The sequence below is a fragment of the Taudactylus pleione genome, unplaced genomic scaffold (assembly GCF_031769625.1).
Source record: "Taudactylus pleione unplaced genomic scaffold, aTauple2 ptg000090l, whole genome shotgun sequence".
NCBI lineage: Eukaryota > Metazoa > Chordata > Amphibia > Anura > Myobatrachidae > Taudactylus > Taudactylus pleione.
Genome location: NW_028284492.1, coordinates 1183912 through 1211280, shown reverse-complemented (window position 1 = coordinate 1211280; position 27369 = coordinate 1183912). Strand labels below are relative to the sequence as shown.

At 39.9% G+C, this 27369-nt stretch overlaps 1 protein-coding gene across 2 annotated transcripts in view; it reads left to right on the top strand.

Annotated features, from left to right (window-relative positions):
- The window catches only part of TOX (thymocyte selection associated high mobility group box), a 321921-nt gene that overhangs the window by 197365 nt on the left and 97187 nt on the right, over positions 1–27369 (top strand). For both annotated transcript variants that reach the window (XM_088469351.1, XM_088469352.1), the window contains exon 3: positions 10930–11172. In XM_088469351.1, coding sequence (XP_088325477.1) covers positions 10930–11172 — 243 coding nt within the window. The remainder of the gene's footprint in view (positions 1–10929; positions 11173–27369) is intronic.

Below are 27369 nucleotides of genomic sequence, written 5' to 3'. Positions count from 1 at the left end.
TTTCAAAGAAAAACAAACAAAATAAACATGTGGGTTTGCGGTCTAAGGTTTTTAAGTTAACAATATGTGAAATTATTAGTAACAAAAAATCTAGAAATTGGTAATTTCGAAAAAAAATTAAATATAAGCTTATGGATGGGCTCAATTTAATAGTCATAATTTAATATTCAGTTCCTATAAATAAAATGTGTTGTGCTAATAAATGTGCATTCTGAATTTGTTTTTTTCATAATGCATCTTATTATAAATGTAGATATTAATATGTATTAGCTTGTAGGTTAAAAGCCTTAAACAGTCCAAAAGATATACTCCTTTTATATTAACCAATAGCAAAACAATTTTTGGTAAATATTTAGGTACCTCAGTTTAGTTGAGTGTTAAAAAAAGGGATAGATTTTTGTCAGGGGCCAGAAAATGTGTCCGGCTTAGGTATAATTTTCCTTTTAAATGAAATAGTCTCTATTTTAGATCCTTCATTGTGATAAAGATGGACGTCTGTGATTGATTGAGTTAATCTTAACAAAATCTTACAAGCCTAAACTAGTTACTAAAACCAGTTTCAGTGCAAGATTGTAATGATTAGTGTATACAGTCCCAGAGGTATTCATTATAAACAGAATTGCTCTTGTTGCCTTGCATAGAGAAGCTGAATTTTCAATTGAAAATAAAAGGCAGCCTGTAAAAATAGACTATCTAATTAAGTTAAAATACTCTAGCATTTGGCTTGACATCTTCATTATTCAAAATTAAAAAGATGCTTCACTTGAGCACACAATTTACTATTGTTTATCCGGTTGAGGTTGGATTGTTTCTATGAAGGCTTCATTTTCTAGAATGAATATTTTATTACAAATATACATAAAACAAAATAATGTCGTATTGTTTAAAAGCCATTCTGTCTGTCTGTTTGCTTTAAGTTTTTTCCTATAAGCAAAGCTTTTTGCACAGTAGGGGAAAATGTAATGCACAGATTTGCTGGGTCTATATAAGTAAATGTTAATAAATAATTTGGGCACTGGGTTACAGAATAATTTAATATTCGCATGGTATGCTAAAATTAAATGAAAAAATAAAACTAAAATCTAAATTTTATAATGTTTTAATAGGAGAGGCTAGGCATACGTGACCCCAGATCAGGAATACACACTATGCTTACCAGCTTTTACAAAATTCTTGGTTCCTGAGTGCCAGATTACCTAAACTGTCCTGCCAGCTGGAACTCATTTGGTTTATTACAGTATGTTAAACAAAGTTCAGGTCCCCAGTGACACTTGCCGGCAGCCGTAACAGTAGTCTTACCCAGGGCTGGCAGGAGACCAGTCATTCCCTGATACTAAGGGGCATGGCCAAGCATTGTAGAGGTGTGGCCACACTCTGTTGATAATACTCTGGCTTTCAGTTCCAGATGCAACAAAAAAATACATGTAAAATAAAATTTGTTAAAAAAAAATAGAAAAGAACTGTAAACAAATAATTTAAAGGAAAAAGAATCCTTTAATATGATGACAAAACATTTTGTTATCCTCTGAGTGCCTCTCCGGCAATTGGAGGACTGCTGATGTACTTGTACCACAGCTATCCATAAGAAATAGGGTTCACCTGGCTTTTGCATGGGAGAAGTATCACTGAATGCCCCTGGTGAAGGCAATGTGTAATAGCTGGTGATATCCTCCACTACATACAGTACAAAGGGATATGTACATCTGCACACATTTCACAGTGATATTTGTATTAACCCCATATTTTTTATTATCATAGATATTATTCAGATGAAGAACGAGGGTACTGCCAATCGACAAAGGAGTACTGAAATATTCACAAGAAGAGAAATAATAAAGAATTAAATTTTTAGAAATTTCCACATGTGCGCCATATAAGAAGACAAATCTTTGCTTTCTCTCTTCTTGTGGATATCCTCCACTAGCAGGGGCTTTGATAAATAGGCGAACGCTCTGAGACTTTGATAAATATACCCCTAAATATAAAAACTTATTTTGGCACATTATATTAGCTTGGAGACTTTGAGAAATAGCTCCCTATAGGGTCTATTTACTAAGCCTTGGATGGAGATAAAGTGAGTGAAGATAAAATACCAACCAACCAGCTCATAACTGTCATTTTTCCAATACAGCCTGTGACATGGCAGTTAGGAGCTGATTGGCTGTTACTTTACCTCCGTCCACTTTGTTCTCCATCCAAGGCGTAGTAAATAGACCAAATATTATAATAACAGCAATAGTCAGTGATGGATTGTTATAAGGCAGGTATGGATAGTATCTCTTTTAAAGCTATAGGGAGTAAGACAGGTGCACAGCATATTGATGATATACACTGTGATGGTAGGTAGCAGCAGTGTGCTAATGGAGATTAGTCCACATGGCAGATGACTTGACCAAGGGAAGGTTTATTAACCAAGTAGAAATAGGAACAGGTAAGCACTGGGTTAATAGCAGGTACGTACAGGTTATAAGGATTCTCCAGTTGCAGACAGGAGCATTTGTAGGGTTTGATGGGTGCTTTGGTGCGCCAGGTGTAGTATACACTAAGTCTTTATACGTAGTGGTGGCAGCAAGATATAGGTAATATATTCAGGGGTGGTGGCACAGTCTTAATAGGGTTCTCATGGGCTGTATAGGGTACGCAGTGGTGTAACTAGGGTATTTGAAGCCCAGGGCAAGATCAAAAATGGAGCCCCCCCCCTTATGTGCACGCATTGAAAAATTGGGCGTGGCCACTGAAAAATGGGGACGTATCAACATGACACACCATCATTTATCATCACTCTGTGCACATTCCTTTCCATTCCATATGCACCTTAATGCCCCCAGTAGTAGTGCCCCTTATAAAGTGCCTCCTGTTTTAGTGCCCATTATGCAATGCCCCTAGTAGTAGTGCCCCTCATGCAATGCCCTCTGTAGTAGTGCCCCTTATGTAATGTCCCCAGCAGTAGAACCTCTTATGCAATGCCCCCTGTTGAAGTGCACAATATGCAGTGCCCCCAGTAGTGCCCCTTATGCAGTGCCCCTAGTAGTGCCCATAGTGCCCCCAGTAGTGCTCCTTATACAGTGCCTATTATGCAGTGCCCCCTGTAGTGCAAAATATATAGTGCCCCCAGTAGTGCCCTTTATACAGAGCACCCAGTAGTACCCCCAATACAGTGCCACAGTAGTGTCCAATATATAGTGCCCAATATACAGTGCCCCAGTAGGGCCCCTTATACAGTGCCTCCAGTAGTGCCCCTTATGCAGTGCCCCAGTAGTGCCCAATATATAGTGTCCCCAGTGGAGCCCCTTATATAGTGCCCCCTATGCAGTGCCCAATATACAGTGCCCCTTATATAGTGCTCCTATACAGTGCCCCACAGAGTGCCCCTTATACAGTGCCCCCAGTAGTGCCCCTTAATCAGTACCCCCCCAGTAGTGCCAAATATATAGTGCCCATTATATAGTGCCCCTTATGTAGTGCCCAATATTAAGTGCCACCAGTAGTGCCCCTTACATAGTGCAGCACTTATATAGTGCCCCCTATGCAGTGCCCAATATTAAGTGCCCCTTATATAGTGCCCCCTATGCAGTGCCCAATATACAGTACCCCCAGTAGTGCTACCTTTTACACATAAATACACGGGATGTAGTCAGCATCTCAGGATGCCGGCAGTCAGAATACCGGCGCCAGAATCCCGACAGCGTTAGGATCCCGGCTGCAGTACGAGGGTTAGGAGAAGGTTAGGTTTAGGGTTGGGCACTAGGGGGAGGGTTAGAGTTAGGCACTAATAGGGGAGGGTTAGGTTTAGGGTGCAGGGAAGGGGTGGTTATGTTTAGGTACTAGGGGGGGTTAGGTTGAGGTACCGGGGAGGGAGGGTTAGAGTAGGTGTTAGGGTTAGTTGTAATATACTTACCTACCACTGTCGGAATCTTCATTGTCGGAATGCCGTAGTCGGTACTCTGACAAGCGGCATCTCGACCACCAGGATCTCATACCCAACCCAAAACAGACACAAACACACAACACATAATTTACTTACCAGAATTCCCTCTCCTGCGCCCGCCACTGTCGGCTGCTCCCGACCCACTCGGCACTATGAGAGCCGGAAGGAACCCTTCACCCACTACGGGAGCCGGAAGGAGGAGCTTCTGAGTGAGCTCCAGCCGTGGGTGCAGCAGCCAAAGCGAGTCTGTCTGACTCTCATTGGCTGCTAAACCAAACACACTGCCGATGGTGTGTTTGTTACTGTGTAATGCAGACCACTGACCTGGACGAAGGCCGGTGTCACCTCCCCACGCCGCTGGTCTGACAGTGCCCAGGGCACACACCCCACTCGACCGTCCTTAGTTGCGCCACTGACTGTACTATATATTCTCTGTTCTGGTGGAGAACTCAGGGGCACGTCCAATGCTACGGACAGATCGGAGAAAGGTGCACGCACAGAAGACACAGGTCAAAGGTTGCACTTCCTGCAACAGCCTCTTCAGGTCCTAGTGCCCGTTGGCTGTACAGGAAGTAACAGAGGCAGCACATAGCGCACTTTTATCACAAAAATGCCTTTACATTTTCAGTATCAAAAATATCTCTCCTATTTTCTTTCTTTCTTTTTCTTTCTTTTTCTTTTTTTCTTTCTTTCTTTCTTTCTTTCTTTCTTTCTTTCTTTCTTTCTTTCTTTCTTTCTTCCTCAGATGCTCAAAGAGTAAACTAAATAAACATTTAATTTATAGATTCTGCATCTATGTGTGAAGAAGAGCTCATGTGTTCCCTATATAATGAGCGATATTGATGAGTGAGATCAAAAGAAAGTTGTGCCCTAAAAGATAATATGGTTTTGATAACTGTGGCTTGATAAATTAGCCTGCTGAGTGCTTTTAAATGAAGATGATCTATTAGTGTTGTCGAACATGTGAAGTAAGACAAAAAGTTGTTTTCAGGATCATTGACTTAAACATATCAATGGCACTGTTGGACAATTCTTGCTGAGAGTTTAGATGATTTATGTAATGGACTCCAGGTTTCCACAGAAATACATTATGTTCTGAAACTATCGACACAAAGTCCTGCTGAGACAAAAGACACTTCAGTCTGAATGTATGCCATTCAAAAATTAAAGAGAAGGTTCATCCTATTTAAACTTTTCAAAGTGTTCTCTGTGAAACACATTATCATAATATTTAAATGCCTATATAGTAAAATCTGCATTTAATGAGCTCCGTGATTTGCAGTATATTCACTACTATTTAATATAATTAGTTGTGGGGAAATGCCATGCTCTCAAATCAATAATTTTGTTATTTACAATAATCTTTCTGGAATTAGAGAAATCCAAAGAATAGTAGGATTATTACTCTAATGAATACATGTCTAATGAATGATGGTGAATGATGGTTCTTATAGTGTGGTAAGTAGTAGACAGGGTAAAAGTTGACTGTCTTCCACAGATCAGATTCAGATAAAAAGCGTGGAACCTGATGGGAGGCCCTGGCTTTCATGTGTCAACTTCAGAAGACAGATTCTGCAGGCAGCCTATGGAGGGGGAAGCAATCGGGAAGCCGACTGCCTATATACCGGCAGCCGGCTTCCCGACTGTCTTATCCCGGCAAGGGTGAAATGCCGGGCGTCTAGATGTAGACACCCGCATTTCCCCGATGCCGGGAGACCGGCGCCCGGCATCACGATCGAAGTGATGCCGGGCGCTGCGAGCGGACAGCCACGGGGGGAGGGTTAGGTTTAGGGCTCCCGGGGGGGACTTAGGGTTAGGCACCCCCCCGGGAGGGATAGGGTTAGGCTAGGGGGAGGGAGGGTTAGGGTTAGGCACCCCCGGGGGGGACTTAGGGTTAGGCACCCCCACGGGGGACTTATGTTTAGGTAGTGGGCAAGGGGGTGGTTAGGGTTAGGCACTTAGAGGGGGGATTAGGGTTAGGCACTTGGGGGGGAAGTTAGGGTTAGGCACCCCTAAGGAGGGTTAGGGTTAGGGGGGTTAGGTTAGGTTAGTGGATACTTACCTATCCACGATCGGGTTTTCCAGCACTGTCGGGCTTCCGCTGCGTGGCACTCTGCTTCTGTCGGGCTGCCGCTGACAGGAATCGAACCGCCGGCCGCATGGAGGTGCGAGTACAAACTGCCTACTTTAACTGTCAGATAAAGCATAATGCAAGATAACGACGGCAGCTGGGGTTGAATTGAATCTGCCCTCAAGTCTCTTATGCACATATCCAATTAGCTTGGAACTATTCAATTAGGTCCTGCATCCCTGCGGTAACAAGGATTTTTCCTCGCAGCATCAGGAGCTGTGGGGTAAAATCTGGTGGTAAATGCACCCTTTGGGGTTTAATGCATGGCGAAACCCATAGATTCCAGTATTTAATGTGGAATCTATGGATAATATATAATTTAATAGGTCCGGGAAGTTAAACCCGGAGTTTTCCCGTGCAGTAAATACCGCGGGTAATTGAATATGCCCGTTAATGTCACAAACATTTTATTCTGCCTGGAATTATTGAAGTGTCGTCAAACAGCTTTGATTGGCCATATTAATCTTGTATTTATTGGCATTTTCAAACATTTAAAACAAAAATCTTTAATTTGCTTTATGATTTAAGGAAAATGGGGATAATGTACAGTTGAAGACAATGCGGGCGCTGAACAATTTGTGTGTATTTACCCGTATGCTGATTTGCACAAATCTCTGCACCTGCGTCAGTCCTATACTCAGTGCAAAAGATCCATCTGAGAACTGGTGTATTAAGGCATATGCACAACTCTGCATTGCACGCGCTTCTGTTGACTGATGACTCACTGAGCTTATCCTTCATGGCAGTGCCATGTTACTACAACAGTGCGCTGACAGAGAGGAGGGGGGCCAAATGAAGGCTGCACATGGGCCCCCTCCTCTCGTAAAACACCACTGCTATTAATATGAGTTAATCTTGTTGTAGTTATACAAGAGAGCACATCATTTATTCCAATAGCAAGTTTAATACACTATCAGTGCTTGCCTGTTTTCATTTCTATCTTTCTATAGGTCATTTGCTGACTGAGAATCAAACAATGACAGCAGCTCGATTTGTTTTCTGGAGCTATGAATTCCACTTGTCTGCACAGTAGTAGGAGAGCCATGATTACTGATCATGCTATGTATAGGCATTATTAGTATAAATATATTGGGGGTGATCAAGCACCCACAGAGCTGGCTCCTACAGCACGTATATAAGGATATGTGGGATTATTCTAGAGGGTAGAATTCTCATTTTTCAACATCTGACATTTTTTCTTGTGCTTTGTTTCTCTAGAAACATTATAATTGCTGCTGTCATATTTCATGTTATGATAATAGTGAAGGATAGTAATTGTAATTGTCATTGCTAAGAATGACTGCATCTTAACTCAGTAATTATCTTTAAGGTGTCATGTCTGCTAGCTATATTGTTGCAAGTGGTGTATAAACCTTCTAGATGACACAAACCTTGATACATAATACTTATAATACTTAGTACTACTATGGTGTTACTGTATCAAGAAGTGAAAAGAGTGGAAAAGTGGGCCATTGTAGAAGTTGCCAATAGCAACCAATCACCTTTGATGAAGCATTTATTAAGTACATTCTATAAAATGATAGACAGATGCTGATTGGTTGCTATGGGCAACTTCTCCACTGGTCCACTGCTCCACACTTTACACTCCTTGATACATCTACCCCTTTATATATTGAAATTAAAACCAAAATATGGTGAAATTAAAGCTTGTTTATTAGAAAAGTTTTATTGTAACTACATTTGGAAATTTGATTTGGAAATTGAAACCGAATAAGATTCTTCTAATCAACATCAGCCAATCAGATGGGTTATACCACTCACTCCTGCCCAACATGGTTACCCAATGAGTACCTCCCACTGAAATAATCATCCTTGAAGATTGTGTCTGTGATCCCCATGCAGATGATATCGACAAAAAAAATCCTCCCACAGCACTCAACCTAATATGCTTCATATTGGCCACTGTTAACTGTGCTTTACTGGCACAAGCATGGAAACACTTAGACAATACCAAAGAGCAAAACACAACCACTACAACATAAACTCTTAAGTCAAGGTTTGCAGGAACATCTCCTGAAGAAAGAGGTCATTCTCTTCTATCTAAAGGCTTCCATACCAATCTTCTTCCTTCAGTTCCAATTGATCAGCCAGGTGGCATCACTAACCCAGGACTGCAACCTAGACTGTAAACACTGCCCCATATCATTGTATCAGCCCATGTAAATTGCTTATCTCAACTGGCTGGAATTACCCTAAACAAAATTTCTCTGTTACTTCTGATCTCATCTGTTGCTGCTGGTAACAGGACAGGTACTACTATCAGACATGGAGACTAGGACTGCAGCAGGTGATAATGTGCTCTGAGTTACCAACACAACCAGAAAGAAGCTAAGTGCCCGAAGTGTCTTAAGGCTGCAGTCAGCGGGGTCCTGTTCTAGGCACCCTGTGCCATTGGACAAAATCTTCATTCATATCAAAGAATTGTTAGTAGTATTACCAGAAATAATACAAAAATTACACCTACTGTACCCACGGGAAAAGAGCACAGCTGAGATGAGATGTGGGCAGTTTTGAGCGTCTATAGTTGTGAGTTATGTAGATGGGTGAAGGGTAAACTGTAATAAAGTAATAACATTTTTAGGGAATGTTTAAAGATTTTAGGGTTGTGAAGAATGTGATCAGGGTGGTAAGGAGTTCCAAATGTGGGTAGAAGAACAGAGTCTTGTAGTGGTAATTGTAATCATGGTATATACTGTATAAGCACTTCCTGGAAGCTCACAATGTCTATACTAGGACCCTCATCTTATCGTTTTGAAGGTACCTGTCTTTTTCCTTATCTTTATCAGCAGACTTGGTAAATATTGTTGTAAATATGTATATTTTTATATTATTAATACTTTATAAACACATTCTAATTTAACTGCATAATTAACCCCTTCAAATGCTCGTCCTTAGCAGTTATGGTTCTCAAAGTTGTAAAAATTATATGAATCCTTTTTGCTCTGCCCATTACTTGTTGGTAGTGGCCAGGGGAAGAGTTGCTGTGTGATGACATCATTGCTATAGTGCATGATGTTGTCACAGAGCATGCACTCAGCCAGTACTTTGCAGAAAATCTACCCCATCCTGATACCTAAAGGCTATGGGACACCCTAATTTAAAGGAGGGGAGTCCTCTCTTTCAAATGATGTGGCGCCTAAGAAGCTTTTATCTGGTGACCCTGTGCGATCATCAGACAATAACGTCCTATAGTACACTGCAGAAACCATTAATCAGCCCACGGGTGGGGTTTGGTGGTGTTGCAATACTCCTCCCTCCTGGCTTCAAGAAACTATGAGGATCCCTCACTTGAAAGAGGATAGATCATATTTGAAATGATATGCCCCTTATTAGTTATTATCTGCTGATCACCAACATTAACCCCCTGTGCTACAGAACATGTCAAGAGCTCCTGATAAGGTCAACTGATTAAAATGGCAGAACCAGGACATGTCTTCGCTATGTGCACATAATTTGTGGCTTCAGCTGCTGCCACTGAAGATGCCATGTAAATGAAGAACAAAGATAGCAACAACAGTTACTGTTGAACTCTGGGTCCAACAGCTGAATCTGAGATACTATTCCAGTAGATCTTCCAAAGAAACACCCCTGCCTGCCAGAACTCGTCCAAGGCTCCTTCGAATGAAACCCCGGTGCACCCCCCTGTCGTCCGCTGCAGTTCAAACACCAAACATCAAATAGTGGTGCAGTGGAAGTCTTCCCTAGCCCTTAGTGAGACACATAGTGTCTTGTTGTGTGGACACTCCTCAGCACCATACAGCAGTCTCCATTGCCCTTGAAAATTTTCTACCATTGTATAACAGTGACAGGTGACATATAGGTGACATCATGCGGAGGCACCAAGACACTATGTGGCTCAGTAAGGGCTAGGGAAGACTTCCACTGCGCCACTATTTGATGTTTGGTGTTTGAACTGTGGCGGACGAAAGGGGGATGCACTGGGGTTTCATTCGAAGGAGCCTTGGACGAGTTCTGGCAGGCAGGACAGGCTGTATCAGGAAAACAAATGTTTCCTGTCTACGGAACCACAGACAGCAAATGCTGTGGGCCTATTTTGATGCGGGGGAGGGGGGGCTGGAGCAACAGCTTCACCCTCCCCATTGTTAATCCGGTCCTGTACAGAAGTCTCTCTATAGTCTGCACTTCTTTATGGGAATTTTAATATTTATGTGGTGGCAGTGCACACAGGGACAGCTTTGTGGTAGCAACACTGAGAGAGGAACACTATTTGCAATATAACTGTTGGTTGAGGTATGTTGACATAGCTAGTGAATGGAGAACAGCTGTATACAATACAATGGAATCACAAAAGCTACTACACAGTTGCAAACATTCTAATAACTGTGTTTGTATGTGTGTGTCTACATATATATATATATATATATATATATAATTATATATAATGTGTGATATGTTATTAAAATTTATGCTATCTGAAGTAGCTATTGCTGCAAACTGCTGATCGCATATGTCGGCAATACAGTGAAAGCTTTTCTGATCAAATGTTGATTTTGTAAATTACATTTATTTTCCATAGACCAGCAGAAAAAAAATATTCAGCAACAATTTCAACTCTGCAAGAATCTTAATAGGACCCTAGGAATTTATTACATTATTTTTGATTCTTGAGAAAACTGAGCTTAATGGAAATTCTACAAATGCCAGACTTTGTTATGCCTTTGGGGAAATAGAGTTCCAAACAAAACACTGTAAGTGCAGCACCATCATCTATTAGGGTTTACATTGTGATTTTATTGAGTAAATAGGACTTTACTTGAAAATCGAAGTATGTTTGTGATTAATAGAAGTAATCTATGTATATATAATTTTTTGTATTTTTACTCCGCAGTCTTACCCCGGCCACAGTCTAGAGAATGAAGACTTTAACATCCCACCTATCACACCACCATCACTGCCAGAACATGCTCTTGTCCCTTTGTCGGAGGCAGAATCAGGATACCAATCCCTCTGTCATCCAATGGCTCAGAATGGTCTACTTCAGTTTCATCCACAAAATATGGATTTGCCAGCGATTACAGTATCAAGTATGCTGGGCCAAGATGGTTCTCTGATTTCAAACTCCCTTTCAGTGGTAAGATATGTTGCATTGTAGTGAAGTGTGAAATTAATGAAAATGTCCTGGCTTGCAAACCTTGTTCTCCATGCTGAATTAATGGTGTTAATTATATACAGTTTGTTGTTGACGTCATAAATGAATTTCAAGAGTCACGATAACCTGATTGTCTTTAAAGGCATCAAATCAAAATCATATTTTGGGATGTCCAGTGAATGCATAAGTACTGTAGCCACCATTAAATTGACCCTGCCTACTGGTGGTTGGGAAAAGTGATCGGTTTGTTTTACAATTTATCCCTGTCGACCTAAATACATGTCGACAGCATGATAGTCAACATGATGACCAATTCGACCTTTTTACTGTCGACATTCAAAATGCCCTTTTTTTATTTACCAATCGACCGATATCCCAAGAATGCAACAGTATATTCATTCAAACTATGGGGAAGAAGTACTGCACTCAACCCCCCCCCCTCCCTCCTCCTCACCAGTGGGCTTGCTCCCCCCCCTCACCCCCATACCTATCAGTGTCTGTTATTGTGTGCGCTCCGGTACCCCACCCCCTTTACTTATCTCTTCTCTGCTCCTCCTTCACTGTCAGGGCACCTCCACGGGTCTTTGAAAGGCTGGGGTGACGGTTACAGCTAGATCCTGGGCGACTGGAGGGGCAGCCGGGCAGACAGGCAACGCGGCGTGCATGACCTTGATGTCACGCCGCCGCATCTACGCATGGGCCGGGCACATCTGAGCCTCCCAGAGGAGCTCAGCGGCAGTGCTGCCAGTGCCCAGTCCGTTCTGTGCTCCACAAGTCAGCGTCTGGATTCGGGCAGAGGAGGCGGAGCTAGCCTGTGATCTGGAGTATTGCCAGACCCTGCCCCGCCTCCGGACACCGCCGCATCGCCCGACTGACGGATCATATGTGGCTGACTGGCCCAGGTCACCCTTCACTCTCCTCCCTCTTCATCTGCACTGAGGCTTGCTTCTGGATTATGACAGCAGCACTGCAGCAACAACACATACAGATTTGGCCGCGGTGGCACCGCTGGGCGCCGCCCCCCTATCGGCCGGCGCCCCTGGCGAGTGCCATCCCAGCCAATAGTTAGATACACCCCTGATTGAACCAACAAAAATCAAAGATTTCACTATCTCAGTCATGCTAAAAAAAATTCTGTATTTCAGAATATTCCATATTTCAGAATATTTGGATATGGGAGACTCAACCTGTATTATACTGGCCGAGATATGCAACAATATACATGCCCAGTGTGATATAGCACTGCACCTTCTAATGAACTACAGCATATTACTTTTTAATAAATCAAGTAAGGTAAAAATTGACTAAGCAGGAATATGTATTAGTTTTAAATGCATATACACGAATACTGTTTTTAATTTTTTTATTGTTTTTATTTTGTTGTGCTAGAAAAAAAACACACTATTATTATGTGATTAAAAAGCATAGAAAACAAAGGACTGAAGTGAGTATTTTAATTGCTGTATTTCACTTGTGACAGAGCTTATTCTCTTTGTACTCACTGTTTTGACAAGCAACACATAGGTATTTTTTGTGCAGTGCCTATGGAGCGAAAGCATTTTTTTTCCTTCGGTCTATTGGGAGTGCTGTAAATCAGCAAATGGAGATGTATTAAAGCCACATGCATTCCTAATAAAGTATGTTGCTATTACAGAAAAGAATCAGTAGCATATTGAATAATGCAGCTTTCAAAGCTCAGCACAGAATTTGATTACAAACAATTTGATTACTGGTTTCTGAAGAAATATTTCCAAAATATTGTGGCATTTTGCTCCTGTAATGCATAAAACATAACAGTACACCCGTCTGGAAGTTCTTTTAGGACAGTAAAGAATAGATGATGTCAACTCTAATTACTTCAGTATCAAATAACGCAAGCATTAGTCTGAAATGAAATGGATGTCACATTGTGTTAAAAGAAATGCTTTTAAACAATGTGACAGGGGGATAAAGGCATTGAATAATTAGATATTCTTTGCACAATTTATCATAGCTTTATCAGTCAAGCATTTTATTTTAGAAATTATTCCATTGTATTCAATAATATTGTACAAAGACTTATCTTATGTGACATCGGGAACATAAATATAGGGTACTGGAACTACTACTGTCTTTACTGTGACTCTGGTCAGTATTTTTCTAATTTGCATTTGTGACTGTTTATGGATTTTACGGTCTGATGTTTTTGGCTGGCATCAGAGCAAAAGGCTTTGTAAAGGAAAACGATGAAAGTTTGTGAACCTCTTAAAATGATCTGTGTTTCTGCTTTGGTTTGACCTACAATGTATCCTAGCTAATATTAATCTAATAATAGAAGAAAAAAGTAGCTGACTACACGAAGTCTTTATTGAACACATACTGTTGATCCAATATTTTCCACTTCTGTTTATTGTTTTAAAAAAAGCCTCTAAGAGAATAGATAATTTGAGTTAAGCTGGGCATCCACTATACAATATTATGTCAGATATCTGTCCAATCTGGCTGGTTGGAATGAAAACCTGGTAATGTATGGGAGCAAATGACAATCGTCCATTTGCTCACAAACACTGGAAAATAGTCGTTCAGACAAATTGGTTAAAACACACAAGTTTTACCAATTTGAACAATTTTTTTTTTGTCCTTTTTTCAGTGATCGACTGTCATTTGCTCCCATACATTACCAGGTTTTCATTCCAACCAGCCAGATTGGACAGATATCTGACAGAAAATTGTATAGTGTATGCCCAGCTTTAGATGATCCAACCAATGTGTTTAAAAAAACAACAAAAAAACAACAACATAGAAACGCAGAGGAACGTATTGAGATGCCCACCTGCAGCTTTGCAAATCCAAGCGGCTGCATAAAAAGTTGTAGCATCTGGGTACAAATACGCAGCATCGAATGCAGATCATTTGATTATCGCAGTCCTGAATGAGTCTATGGTCCCACAGAATGGCTGTGGGAACTGAGATGCCGAAGCTATATTTCTTGCGTAAGGGATCATCCCTCAAAATGGTCATGACCAGTGGTGGCTCCAGAGGTGGGGCTGCAGCACAGTCCAAAATTCAAATAATGGAGTCACAGTGACTGCCAGTTATTCCAGGCCAGCAATGTTTGGCAGCATTTGGGGTTGCAGTTTGTGTGGCTCCCCTATTTGAATTTTGGACTGCGCTGCAGCCGCACCTCTGGAGTCGACAATGGTCATGACACACCTTTGTTCTTGCCACCACTCCCTGTTGCCTCCCCTAACATTCCCCATCTGTCAATCATGCTGCAGGTAAATAGTTGTTGAGAGCAGCTATGGTAATGTATCTTGACACATTCACATTGCAACTTAGATGCATGAGCAGATTGCCGTTAATCACTCAACTGCGAAAACATCAGCATTGCATACAACTCTGAATCAGGCCCTATGACAAACAAGAGTTGCCAGTAATCATGCCGCTGGAAAAGGTTCCAAAATCATGGCTAAATATTTTGTCTTCCATCAAACCCTGGTTAGTATAATGATGTATCCAACTGAAAAACCCTCTAATATGGTTGACTAACAAAAATGACTTCAAGAGCAAGGCATGTAATATACAGTGCGGATCACAAAGAACTGAAAGTATTGGTTTAGGGTCCACAAACAGATTGGAGTTTTTGAGGATTGAAGAATAAACAATTAAGCTAAAAATGTCAACTAAGGAATTTCTTTGCAACCTCTTTGAACCTACAATAAATTCTGGAGTAGGATGTAACAGTGCCTAAAAATTAAATACATGTGTGTATCCAGTGTCAGATTTTACCCTCAGTAAAATTCACCACCTCAGTGAGCCAGTTGTTGTCCGTGACTGCACTGACTACACGGTGACTGGCAGTGGCTTCCCACTGGAAGCACAACCTGCCAGTCACACAGAGATCACACAGTCACAGGGGGAGGTGTTTTCTCCCCCTGAGACTGTCAGTCCGGACTGCGATTAGCAGAGAGCATGCTGACTTTGGGGCAGCCATAACCGCCTTTTAGGGACTGCAACCGTTGCAGTCCCTAGAAGCTGGTGTTTTGTGCATGTGCGGTGCCACCTCCTCTTGTACGCAGTCGCTGGTCCAGGTGCCTGCCAGATCCATTGTGCAGGTGTCAGGACCCGGCTGACTGGACCGACTGTATCCTTATCTTCGGCAGCAACAGCCTCCCTCATCCAAGAGGGTAGAAGCCGCTGCTGTTGTCCAATAGCAGTATTTTGTAAGGGCATCAGTTATGATGTACCACAGTGTATGTGTAGTGTGGCCATTATTGACCAAGGAGTGTAGTTGTCAACCAAAAATACCCAAATTAGCCAAGAATATCCCACCACTTGGCTGTCCCACCACTAAAATCATCTTGTAATCCTGTTCATATGTAGATGGATATGCAGTTTTTCCTTCATCTTCTTTGAATAGTCGGGCGGCATTAGGCAGCTTCTGTTCCCCTGTATCACATGCACAAAATGCCGCCATAGAACACATATTAAAAGACCCCACATACTGTTTATACACTTGATGCTTGGATGCCATGTAACAGCAGCACCTTTTGCTACTACAGTAGTTTTGCGCTCAGCCTGTTTCAACAGCTTTATACTTTTCAGAGAATCTCAAAAATATTGAAATTGAAAGAAAAGGAACTGAACAGAGAACATTATATTATATATAAACACCTTCAAAATATTAAAAAAGAAATATATGAACAGCTAATCTTGGCTGTGCATTTATGTTTTGTTTATCCTTTGTTTTTATGTGTTAGGTAATGAAATTTAAAAAAACAGATTCCTAAACTCGGTCCTCAACATACCTCAACAGTTCAGGTTTTAGAGATAGCCATGATTGACCACAGGTGACTTCAGTCAGTTTGATTTAACCAACTGTGCTCAACCATGGATATCTCTAAAACCTGAACTGTTGGGGGTGCCTTGAGGACAACATTTGGGAACCTCTGACATAGCCATTTACTGCAACTCTTAGTGTGCACAGTGATTCTCTATGTCTGTTTGGCCATTAAAATATTATACATTAAGCTCATAAATGTTCATATTGCATTAAATATGGTTGAACCTGTTTGTCTTGCTTAAATTTAGCTCAAATTTTTAATTCTATAAAAAGTTCACAAATCTATCATCACATTTTGAACTATACAATTAGCTCAATATACTGGATCAGTAACCACTTTGAAATAATTTAAAGTTATCCACAGCAAGTTTTAAATTTGGAAGTACAATAAGCATTGATGGAGTTTGCTAAAATGAACTTGTAAATTATTTCATTATTTATTTATATTTGTGTGTAAAGCCGCTTATCCACTTGCAGATATAAATGAGCGATTGAACGATTACGACATCGTAATCATTCAATCGCTCATTAATCGTACATAAATTAGGCAGTGTAATGTCGGAAACGACCAGTGATGCGCGCTCTCGCTGGCCATTTTCCGACATAAATCATTGCCTGAACAAGACAGTCATTCTGCTGATAACGACAGATTGGCCATGTTCAGGAATGAGGGAGGGTGCCTGCACTGAATGACATATCGTTCAGTGTAGGCACTACAGGGGATGAGGAACGACTGTACGATTACGATGTTGTAATCGTACTTTCATTCCACTGTCTGCAAGTGGATACACGGCTCAAGTCATACAGTATATAGTTTAGAATAGGAATTTGATACATGAGGATAAGAGCTACATATTACAAATTAGTCCATCAGATTGTGTAAGTGTAGAAAGAGAACATAGTGAACTGTGTAGAGGGGACGTAATTGTGTAGAATATCTTATAGAGGGTTAACACTGTCATGTTCAGATTTGTCTATGGATCCGGACTTGAGTCTCTGGCAGGAGTGGGTTCTGGAGTGGATGTCTGGAAACTGGCTGGTCTTATATAGCTAAGGTTCATTAGATTTAATCTGAGGCTGCAGGAAGCTGAACAGTACTGGGAAATTAACTGAGACCCATAAAAGAGGTGCAGAGCCTAACACACCGATGGTTTTCACCAGGGATCCAAGCAACGGGAGTTTGGGCTCAGCTGCACCTGACGTGCAGGTCCGAGTCCTTGTCTTGGGTTTCCCTGTGCTGGCAGCAGATGACTGAATCTCTGGAAAGGTACCAGACTGGATGACCCCGGGATGGAACTGATGCTACAGGATATCGAACTTGAACCGGTGGTATAGGATATCAAACTGGAACCAATGGTAAAGGATCTCAGGGATGGAACCAGACACTGGAGCTGGAGCTAGGAAATCTGCACAGGAGTCACTGAGTAGGAATACAATATCCACAGGCGCTCTCTCTAATGCTTCTTCAGCTGGGCTGAAGACAACATTGCACTTTCAAGTGCTCAGTTCTCAGATAATCCTTATATATCCCTAGGAGAGCAGGGATTGGCTGCAGAGTGATAGCTATCTGGTCTACTGTTGGTGGATGAACAGTCATCTGACTCAGAGTGTCATGGCTGTGTCCAGCAGCCAGCATTGGAGGTGAGATGAAGTTGTAGCTGGAGGAAGTCTGTCACGGAGTCTGATCATGGAGCGGGGAACCAGGTAAGTGACCCGGCGGCTGGAGTGCGTTTTATGACCGGTTACAGTGGCGTGAAAATGTTTTTGCTCCCTTTCTGATTTCATTTATTTTTGCCCATGTCACACTTAGTTGTTTCAATTCCAGTGGTGTAACTAGGGTCTTTGGAGCCCAGGGCAAATTTAAGATTAGGGCACACCCTCCCTCCCTATAGCAAAATACGTTTTGCGCGCAACAAAAAATGGGCGTGGCCAAACAATGAAAGTGGCGTGGCTACTGAAAATGGGGCGGCCAACATGACACGCCACAAATTTCTTGTTAGCCTGGGAACATTCCTGCCATCAGAAATTGTGGGACCCGGGACTGTCAAAATATGCAAGGCCCCGCCACCCCCGGTGTTTCTGCAACACCAGCCCTGCAGTGTCTCTCCAGTTCCAGCCAGCCTCTCTTCTGTCTCCCAAGCCGGCCCCTTTTCTGTGACCCCAGCCAACCCCCATCTGTGTCTTCAGCCAGACCCCTATTGAATCTCCAGCCAGACCACTATTGAGTCTCCAGCCAACCCCCCTTCTGTGTCTCCAGCCCAGACCCCTTCTGTGTCCCCAACCAGCCCCATTCTGTATCTCCAGCCTAGCCACCTTCTGTGTTGCTAATCAGCCCCTTCTTTATGTTCAGCCCCCCTTTTGTGTCCCCAATCAGCCCCCTTCTGTATCACAAGCCCAGCCCCTTCTGTGTCCCCAGCCGCCACGCACCTTCTTGTTGCTCCATCCAGGGTAGCCTCCGTCCAGATTCAAGTCCTTTCCCTCAAGTGATGCAGCTCCTCAGCTGGTGCGGTGTGATGTCATGCGCCATCTCCAAAAAAAGACCCCAAACTGTTTCCACGGCAGTCGGCGGTGCCTGTGGGCCGGATCGGGCAGAGGGTGGGCCTGTGAGCAGCTGGTCGGGATTGCGGGGGGGCCCCCTCTGTCTGTCCGGGCCCAGAACTCCAGTCCTGACAGTCCCCCCTTGATGGCGGCCCTGTCTTGAGGTACAGTACTGACATAAAATTGACATTCACCCTAGTTAAGACTCCTTAGAATAGTACAGGATCCACATGTTATGCTGCTGAAATTAAATGAATCATGCTTTTCAGTGTGCTCCATGTACCCTTAGTTGTTACAAAGAATAACATTACCTTCTGTGGAGGGCATGTGTAACACCAATTGATGTATATACATAATGAGTTCTCTAAGTAATGTATTAATATTATCCACTGGTGATTTGGTTATGTGAATATCATTTTCACAAATTTGTTCACAACTTTATCTCTCTTAGTTATTGTACATCATGAATTATTACTTTTATTTATGAAATTGCATGTATGAGCGTGTTTATAGTTTTTTCTGTATTGTACACCACTTCTACATTATTATAATCTTTTATTTCTATGGCGCTATAAAGTGTCTTCAGCGTTTTACAAGGAATATGCATAGCAACAGTGTAATGATATATCATAAGTAGCCTGCCATGCAATTTAAATTGACGTATCTTAAAAACAACACAATGCAATAAAATAACAGAGTATATAGAATGAGAACAAGGGGCGATGGTAGCGCAACTCACTGTGTCTTGTAGGGCAAGCAGGGGTGGGCAGCAGGAAGGGGTATTCAGTTGGGCACTTGACGAGCCTGTACCCAGTGTTAGGACAGGTGTGGAGACAAAAGATGAGAAGCACAGGTTGCATGCATAGTGCTACGAGGATAACATGAGGAAAGAGGGCACTCTATGGGAGGTGAACATTAGTTTTATGCCCAAGGTACACTCAGCAGTTAGGGATAATGTAGTCTTCCCTGACTCGGAGTAAGTCAGACTGATCATTTTTAATTAAATTACCTCATTTAGGGGCCGATTCAGAGGTGTGCACAGACTTGACTGCGTCTTTTGGCGGTCGCAACTTTATGTAAATGATGCTACAAAGTCCTTCCCTGGTGTACATTTGTGCTGGACTGAGACTGCCACTGTCAGCATCCATACACGCTGCAATATCCCTGGTACAGCTTTAGGCACTAAGAACAGTTGCACCATGAAAACTTACACCAGCTCTATGGCAGGTGCAGATTTACCATGTAAGTATGGCCTCTAAAGTGAACGATTGAGCGTCTAAGTACACAAACACTTCAGCAACACGCCTGCGACTCTCCCATAACACAGGCCATCTCCATGCATCTGTTAAGCCACCTCCCAGTCACTGCCCAGGAACACCCAGCACTATTTTATGCGTCTCAATGGCAAAAGAGCTTTTGTGTGTACACTCTGTGTAACACGTGCACCATAAGGGTTTTTAGGGTTTTTCGCGCAGTAGCAAAATGTCTCTCAACTCCATCACCGTCATCATTACATACGGCTCCGAATCAGGCCCCAGCTGTTTTTATACATTAATTATATGAAAATAGTTAGCAGCCCCTCAAAATGATGGGACATTGCCGCGCCAGCGAAAAGTCCCGTTTGAGCACTGAAAGTGGTTACTTTTTTGTCATTTCTGCTCGGCCGCTTGTGGTGCTCCATTGGGAGCCATCTAGTGGTGCTCCGTTGGGAGCCATCTAGTGGCCGCCGGCATGCAACACACTTGAATTCCCCAAATAGAGGTGAGCAGCAAAGTTAGCCTATATATATATATATATATATATATATATGTATATATATATATATATATATATGTATATATATATACACACACTATATATATATATAGATAGATAGATAGATAGATAGATATCTCTTCCCTAATGTAGATATTTTTAACAGTTTATATTGTACAGTAGGATTTGTTAGTCAATTGCTGTACTTTTTAATACTTAGTTGTATGCATATGTTGTGCCCCATTTCAGGTGTTTTAATTATTTTTTCTGGGTATGTAGGAGAAACTCCAAAGGCAGCAGTAAAGACTTATGAAGGCAGCTTCAGTGAAATAATTGGAATAGCAAACAAATTCTTCAGTCACCAATGTAGATATTTTTTGCTTTTGTCGGCTTATTAAAATAAAAAGCACAGTCCAGTTTTCCAAATATTTATTAAAGTATGTAATGGTAATTGATATAATCAGTGTCATGTTTGTGCAAATAGTGAAGAAAATGAAACAAACAGACACATTTTGCACAACTGAAGGCAATTAAATTTTTACACCTTTTTGAAATGGTTTATGTCTAAAGCCAGATTGTGTCTATCCATCCAGTTTATTAAGATCTTGTTTGTTTTAAAGGCCTAACTAGACAGATTTTAATCTATTTGTTAACACTATGTTGTAGTGTCCTCCAATTTTGTATGTAATTCCTTAGTATGTTGAGTTTTAAAAATGTGATGTTCCTTTCAATCTAAATTACCCAATAAAGTAAGACAACACTAATTTTATATCAAATGTTTTAAAGTGTAGGTTGCAGTATCCGAAACATTCTTAGATTAGAGAGAAAAAATAATAATTAAAAACAGCCTTACTGTGTACAAAGGTTGCACAAGTAGACCTTCATAAAACAAAAATCAAGTATTTTCAGGTTTGTGTTATCTTCAACTCTTATAGTACATTTTCATATCATGGGCATATAAGAAAATTTTAGTGATTTATATGCATAACCAACATAGTAATAACATTTTGATACCAGAACACAGAATTTCTCCCATGTAAAAAGAAAACATGTTCCTGCAGAAATGCCTGCTCAGCAGTGTAAGAACGGGTGCAAAATTAAATCAGAGATCTTGTACTGCACCACTTTATGATTTGGCTTTGTAAAATCCAAACAATGTATGCAATCATTCAACTTCTAATATAATAACATAGCAGACATCACTTTATTATATTGTAATTATATTTGGCAATAATAAACATTCATACATTCACAACTAATGTTGTGAATAACTAACATTTAAAAAATAACAAAAATAAATACATTTAAGAAATTAAATATATTATGTTACATCTAAAACATGAATAATACTGGTCTCACATTTGATCCTCAATATCTAATCTCTTTAAAATTGTAAGTAAGTAAACATACAATATACGATCATTATTTAAATAGAAAATAGTGTAAGTGAACCACAATTAAATGCTTTTAAAATGGGATTGGAATCATCATATGAAATCTCTAGCAAACAGTAATTTGCATTTAATGTTTCAGCCAGACCATTTTCATCTGCGCAAATGGTTATTGGATGACCTTCTGCTTGATGGGTCATGTTTAGCTTTTCTCTTCCTACTTTGATAAATTATATTGTTCATCTGATTTATTTGTCACACAGTTTGGCTTTAAAAAATATTATTTCTTGAATGGGATAGCATTTTCTCATTCGACACAGCAATGAATTCAATAGCAGTATTTAAGGTTAAGTGTATGCAAACATATTGTGCATAAGAAGTATAAATAAATCCATGCCTTATCCTTGTACAAATAATTATATTAAAATTATTCGGCTAAGCTCACTCACTATTGAATAAAAAATAACACAACTGTAAATTGTTAATAATTTTGTCAGCACTTTATAAATAAATGATAATAATAATATATAATAATAATAATAATAATAATAATAGATAAAACAAGTATTGAAGTCATAGAAAATAAATTATTATATACAGGACACTCGTTTATTTTCATTTTGATCTTAACTGTAGCCAGAGGTCAATAGAGTGATAATATATCCCATACATTATGGCGATAATGTGTATTATAAATATACATTAAAATATTAATTTGACTAGAAGGCAATATTATTAGTATCCAAAATAATTACTTTTTCTGTTGCCTACGCCATTGTTTTATGTTCTGTATTTCAGATTGTGTATATTAGGGTATGGTTGATCACCTTGCTATGTAATCACGTCTTATTTATGCTATAAAATTGTGTTGTTCTTTCTAGAAACTTCAAACATTTTATACTAGAGCTGCCCTTTTTTCCCTTTAGATTTATTTACTACCTTTAGCAGTAGAAAAGGCCAATTTCAATCATGTTTCAAATAACTCATTTTAGACAAGTACGTGCTGCTCTGCTTACAAAACATATATGAGTGGAATATGCAATTACTACAACTCAGCTTCCTGCCACAGAAACATTTCAGCATTATAGCATTACAGAAATAGAATGACATGCATAATGAAAGATTTCAAGATTCACCCAAGGCATTTATTCTCTTCACCTTAATGTTCTCACCAGTAGCAGAGTATCCATTAAAAGGTACTATGAATTATGGTTGCTTAGCAACTGCAAGGAACTTGTAACAGCACCAAAGAATGGAATGGCTGGTTGATAAAATGAATTTTCTTTGAGTATTAGTCTGTTGAAACTGCCTTTTCTTGTGGAACATAAAGTGCATTTATTTTTCTCATGCATTTTTTATTAGAAAATTATTTGAGTTCCAGGGGCTTGAATCATTTTACTACACAAGATATTTGATGTTAATGTGTTGTACTAAAAGAAAAAAGAAAATACATTTTCTTCAAAGCAAAGGCATCAACATTTTTATGTAAGTCTCTTTGAAGCATAATCTAAGAAAAAAATGCACAGGCATAAATAATAGTGCCTGAAATAATTCCACCGAATGGTCAATATCAATTGAGATTGCAAATCATAAATTGTAAGCCTTTTAATATATTTATAAAGGCATCAATGTACATGAAAAATCTGGCTTTGCACATATAATTGCACACAGTAGCAAACTACATTAGCAAATTGTGCATACTTTACATACTAAGGCACAACCCTTGGCAAAATTGGTGAGCTGCTTGTTAATAACCATTGGAGAAAACTTAAAAAAAATATTGGAGGTGCTCTGGTTACCCCACCCGCTATATAACCAAGAACTGGTTCAAATATGAATTTAATTTTTAGACTGTTAGTTACTTTGTATATATTATGTTTCCTGCATTGTGCTGTTATGTTTCCTGTGCATCTATGTATAAAAAGAAAAAAAAATGATTCTTAAAGGATGAATCTCGTTAGAATGAATACTCAGCTGCTTGCCCAAAGCCGTCAAATTCAATAATATTTGCTGAGTTCACTTGATGTGATTTCACATCAGCTCTTTCTATCAGAAACATCAGAACCCTTGTGAATTAGTGGCTTAGTTGGCTCAGATTGCAATGTCAACAGTTAAAGATACACTATAAAGAAAGTTAGTTGAAGTTTGGTTTATTCATTGTTCTCTTCATTGTTCTGTTATCCCCCAAATTCTGTTTCGCCTTTTCTAGTTTGGTAAGAGTACATTAGTGATTATGGATCTGTTTGTATCAAGACCACAAACCTGGTTCTCCCATATCTAAGTGTGACAATAATCATAAAACAGCGGAATACTGCAGTCTTGGGTAAGCAGCAAGAGGCAAACTCTACATTGCAAACAAACCATTGGAATCATGTCCGGAAAACAGGTTATCTGAACCAAATTTCTCTTAAGGGTCCGTCATGTAATATTGTGGGTAACTTACACAAGTAAAAAGTTTGCTGCAAAGATTCCTTGTATGATAGAAGGACTTAAGCTGCTGAATGGAGATTTTTGTTTTGCTTTGGATGATGATCGGACCTGGCAGGATAGGGATGGCAGAGTTACTTGTAACAGCCTGGCCACAGTTATGCATTTGTCTTCACACCTAAAGCTACATTTTGTTATTAGATTGGAAATAGAACAAACAAATATATTAAAAGTTGTGTAGGTCATCACATGGCTTTTTATTACTACAAAAGAGATTGATATTAAAACGTCAAGGTTCTGATTTCTCGGTATAGGCATAGTGGATGCTTCTAACCTATAGTAAAATGCTACTAATCTAGAATATTGGCTAATACTGCTTGGCACTGCACAGTACTGTAACACTTTATGAAAAAAAAAAAATAAGAAGAAGAAGAAGAAGAAGAAGAAGAAGAAGAAGAAGAATATAAATACTGACCACACAAATAGAATGTCTGCAAAATCCCCAATGTCCCTAAGTTAAGCAACGAATACTTTTGAACAGACACCTTTTATCATCATAGATGTAAAATGTATGTTTGCCAAAAGTGTACATTTTATATCTTCGCCACCTGAAGTGCAAGGGAAAGAGGGTGTTCAGTAATATCATAGATATCCCAACTGCTTGTAGATTGTGCCCGAACATGTAGCAGTGGTAATACTGACAATGGGTTATTCCAGAGGTTCCCAAACGCGATCCTCAAGGCTGCCCAATAGTTCAGGTTTTTAGAGACATCCATGGTTGAGCACAGTTGGTTAAATCAAATTGACTGAGGTACTAATAAATTCACCTATGCTCCACCATGGATATTTCTAAAACCTGAACTGTTGGGCAGCCTTGAGGACCGCGTTTCGTAACCTCTGAGTTATCCCCTTTTGTTGCATACCTGTCGCTCTGCATTGTTTGCATGTGCAATCCTTTATATAAATACAATCTCAACCTTGATCTAAGAGGTTTTTTCTTCAGTCATACTGTACAATTCCAATGCTGATCTACCCTGCCAGAGGAACAACTGGTCTAATTCTTTCACTATGATCAGCACTAGCTGGAGCTCTTTCCAACATAGGTAGAAATTACTGAATTACTCTTAAAACCTCACAATCATTTTGTGAATGCTGAATTTTAAAATTGTAAGGAAAGAACTGCTGTAAATGTAAGAGATTTACCACATGTAATATTATTAAAATTCCTGCTTCCCTAAGCACCATGTGCCATTTCAATGTAATTTGTAAATATTTTTTTTCCCATGGAGCATTACCTGAAAGTCTCTGTATACTCTTTCTAGTGAGGCTTAAGAGGCTTAAGACCTTCTTAAATTCGAAAAGTCATATGCATCTCCAGCACCCAACACCGCCCCCTTCCTTTGTCACACAAGCACTGTATATATTTTTTTCCAAGAAAGTGAGTGGCTTTTTCATACAGAATTAACATTTCATCAAATGAAAGGAAATCATTTTGCCACATCTCCCAAAATAGCAAAAAAGTAAATAAATAAATAAATAAATAACTGAACAATATACTTATGAAGCAGGGAGGAGTCTCTATTGTACCACTCTATAATTCCAGATTTGAATGGTACATATTAAAGCATTAATAACTTTAACTGAAGATTCAGTTTGTATTTGGTTTTTACCAATAATCTCATTTGGATGTTCCCTAAGGATTCACCACCAAAATAGCTGCAATGATGTAGATGCCACCTCAGTAGAAAAATACAACCAGTTATTGCAGACAACTAACAAATAAATGAATTAATTTATTTAAAGGCTTATTTGACAGGTAAAACTTTTGTCACACACATGATACATGTAGCTATGGGTCTGACACTCTAACCTAATATTTGGTTATTTTGGTGAGACATTCATATTGCACCCATTTACATGTAGATCCATGATTTGTAGGCAAACTCACAAAATGACAGCAAGAGCTTTAATATTTGTTTATAGTGGCACAGTCCTGATCTAATGTGAGCACAAAGTGAAATCAACATAAAACTGTAGTACAGTACATGGCTTCCGTGCTTGCTAATACCTTCTCTGCAGTCTTCCATAGCTGCCCTGATCTGTCACTCCATTGTCCATCTCACTTGCGCAGCCCTCTGCTGGCGGGTGCTCAGAGTATACGAGTGGGGCCAGCCTTGGTAAAGCTGCTTCTGTGGCTCTTCACATTGCTAACCAGAACAACTTATCCTGCACTTATGAGACCAAAGCAGGTGGAAAAAGCTCTGTATGGAAGTGGAAATTATGTGTATCAAGAAGCCTGTGTCATATTCTAAATACCTAATAGGTGCCGCAGTTACTCACCTGATCAGTTATTAAACTTCCAGGTTTTTATTCATTTACAAGGAAACTTGATCACGATCAGGAATAGTGTTTCCACTTTCTGTGTTTTTTATTTCATGTTTGCAAGGATTTTTTTTTTTCAATTGTGTAAAATTACCATTTGAGTTAAGAATCCTTTTATTTTTATTTTTTATCTCAGTTTTTTTATCGTTTATGATATGCAAAGTATATAGCACTACATTTTACCTGGAACTTATGACATTGAATTTACAGATAATTTTAATTGGGGAAACACAGTTTGGAAACCAGGAAATATGGAAATTTTAAAAAAGAAATACTGCACAGGATTACATTTAAATTGCAGGTTCCAGAAATCCTGCTACAACTCAGTACCAATGGTATTGATATATTATTGCTTTGATAAAAGGGAAGCTGGGGGATGGATGATGGAAAAAGTAATCTCTCTGCTTACAGCCACATCTACAAGGATCTTGTTGTGTTGTTATTGTTAGAATTAGTCATCTGCCTTTTATCAACATTTTTGGGTAGATGTACTAAGCTTTGGAGAGAGATAAAATGAAGAGAGATAAAGTACCAACCAATCAGCTCCTAACTGTCATGTTACAGGCTGTGTTTGAAAAATGACAGTTAGGAGCTGATTGTTTGGTACTCTATCTCTCTCCACTTTATCTCTCTCCAAGCTTTAGTACATCTACCTATTTATCTTTTAGGGCCGGATTCAACTAGCCATGCTAAGTATCATGTTCTTGTAACAGTGCACAGGGCTATATTTATGGCAGTCTGCACAGGCTGCAATACTGCAGACTGCACTTAACACAGGTTTCTGTTTGCCCACTTTTGAGGCTCTAACAGAAAGTAGGGCTTTTTGCCCTTACCACAACCACTGTGAACGCATTAATTAACCCG